General features: G+C 37.9%; 1 protein-coding gene across 1 annotated transcript in view; it reads right to left on the bottom strand.

Annotated features, from left to right (window-relative positions):
• Window positions 1–218: 218 nt before the first annotated feature.
• LOC108691223 (vesicular glutamate transporter 1-like) overlaps window positions 219–1,589 on the bottom strand; it is a 4,159-nt gene continuing 2,788 nt past the window's right edge. Inside the window, exons 6-8 of the mRNA XM_018198894.1 lie at window positions 1,114–1,494; window positions 831–1,040; window positions 219–480 (exon numbers count right to left, since the gene is read on the bottom strand). Coding sequence (XP_018054383.1) covers window positions 229–480; window positions 831–1,040; window positions 1,114–1,494 — 843 coding nt within the window. The 3' untranslated portion in view covers window positions 219–228. The remainder of the gene's footprint in view (window positions 481–830; window positions 1,041–1,113; window positions 1,495–1,589) is intronic.

Below are 1,589 nucleotides of genomic sequence, written 5' to 3'. Positions count from 1 at the left end.
AAATGAATAATTCTCATGACTTAATATTTTTTCAATGAAAACAAAATTATTTGTATAATTATGAAATTTGATCTCTTTACTGGCCTCAAGTTTTAATAAAGATGCAGCATGTCTGAAGAGCCAATGTAGAATTGATAACTATTGTATAACGATACGAATGATCTACAACCTCAGAGAAGCAGTCTGCTTTTCTCGTATCCAATTATTCTATCCGGTGATCGAGCATTCTCAGTTCCACTGTTGATTGTGCACGATGTCATATGTGTAGTCGTCCGTTGCTGGTGGTTGCACGAAAGACGCGTTAACGTCGCTAGCGAATGGATTCGTTGAGTGAAATGGATTGCTGCTATTGGTTTCTGTCGAGCCATAGTTTATCACGGGAGTTTTACTATCCTGTCGTGCGTACAGATGATTTTCAGCCGGTGACTGCTCATAAGTATTCCAATCGTCAGTGACGCTTCCGTCTCGGGACGGTTGCTTCTGGAACAAATAGTTGTTTCTCTCTCTCTCTCTCTCTCTCTCTCTCTCTCTCTCTCTCTCTTTCTCTCTCTCAAATCTTATTATTTTTTAAAATAATAAATACATTATTTTGAAAGAATAAATTTTGAAATTTCAAGTACACATCACATTTCATAATGCAAAAAATATACAAGTATAATTTGCAAGTATATATATATATGTTTGTGTGTGTGTGTGTGTGTGTAACAATTTTGATTTTATTTAAAGTTTATCAATTGATAGCGATGATTTAAACGAATCTGCGTGATATTCGTTGTAAATAATTACTAATAATTTGAGCTTACGCATACTTACTATGTAAGCATACTTACTATGAATTCGGATTGCATAGTTTTTGGTGGAGGTGGAACGGGCGGTTTTGTCTGGCCGAATTCATCCATGGGATTCCAGCTCTTTTGTTCTTCTAAAGTAGGATCAGCCCAGGGTTGCAATTCGCCGGAGCAGAAAATAGCATAGAACGTCACTCCGAAAATATGAACACATGCAGCTATGATAAACACGTTCCGCCAGCTATGTGGGTCCTGCACAAATTTATATTCTAATATTAATTTGTACATATTAAATTAATATTCTGAAAGATGCTCGAAGAAGTACCTTCTTCTCCGTGATGTTATCCACGAAGAAAGGAACTAATAGACCAGCGATGGTACCAATCCCGTTGGACATGCCCATTAAGATACTGGCGTATCTTGGAGCGATGTCTAGATGATTGACATTAAAACCAGAGATAGCAAAACCGCTGCACGCGACGCCGATCGCGAGAGCAACCGTAGCCGCAGTTCCGTTTTCGGATGTCGTTGCATGAGCCACCACTAAGAAAAAGAGTGCTTCCATACCGAAACCACCACAGTTGAAGACCTTCCTAACATTTGTCGTTGTCATGATGCCACGTTTACGGAGATAATCCGCCAGCAAACCACCGCAAGGTACAATCATCGTCATCAGTAAGTGTGGAAGCGAACCAATAACTCCGGTCTATCAAATATTTAGGAATCAAACGTACATACATTTCATACATTTCAATTGTAAAATGTATTACATCTAATTTTTATATACAATATATATATATA

The sequence above is a fragment of the Atta colombica genome, unplaced genomic scaffold (genome assembly GCF_001594045.1).
Source record: "Atta colombica isolate Treedump-2 unplaced genomic scaffold, Acol1.0 scaffold42, whole genome shotgun sequence".
NCBI classification, from domain to species: domain Eukaryota; kingdom Metazoa; phylum Arthropoda; class Insecta; order Hymenoptera; family Formicidae; genus Atta; species Atta colombica.
The sequence above is the reverse complement of the archived record's forward strand: the minus strand, read 5'-3'. Positions and strand labels throughout refer to the sequence as shown.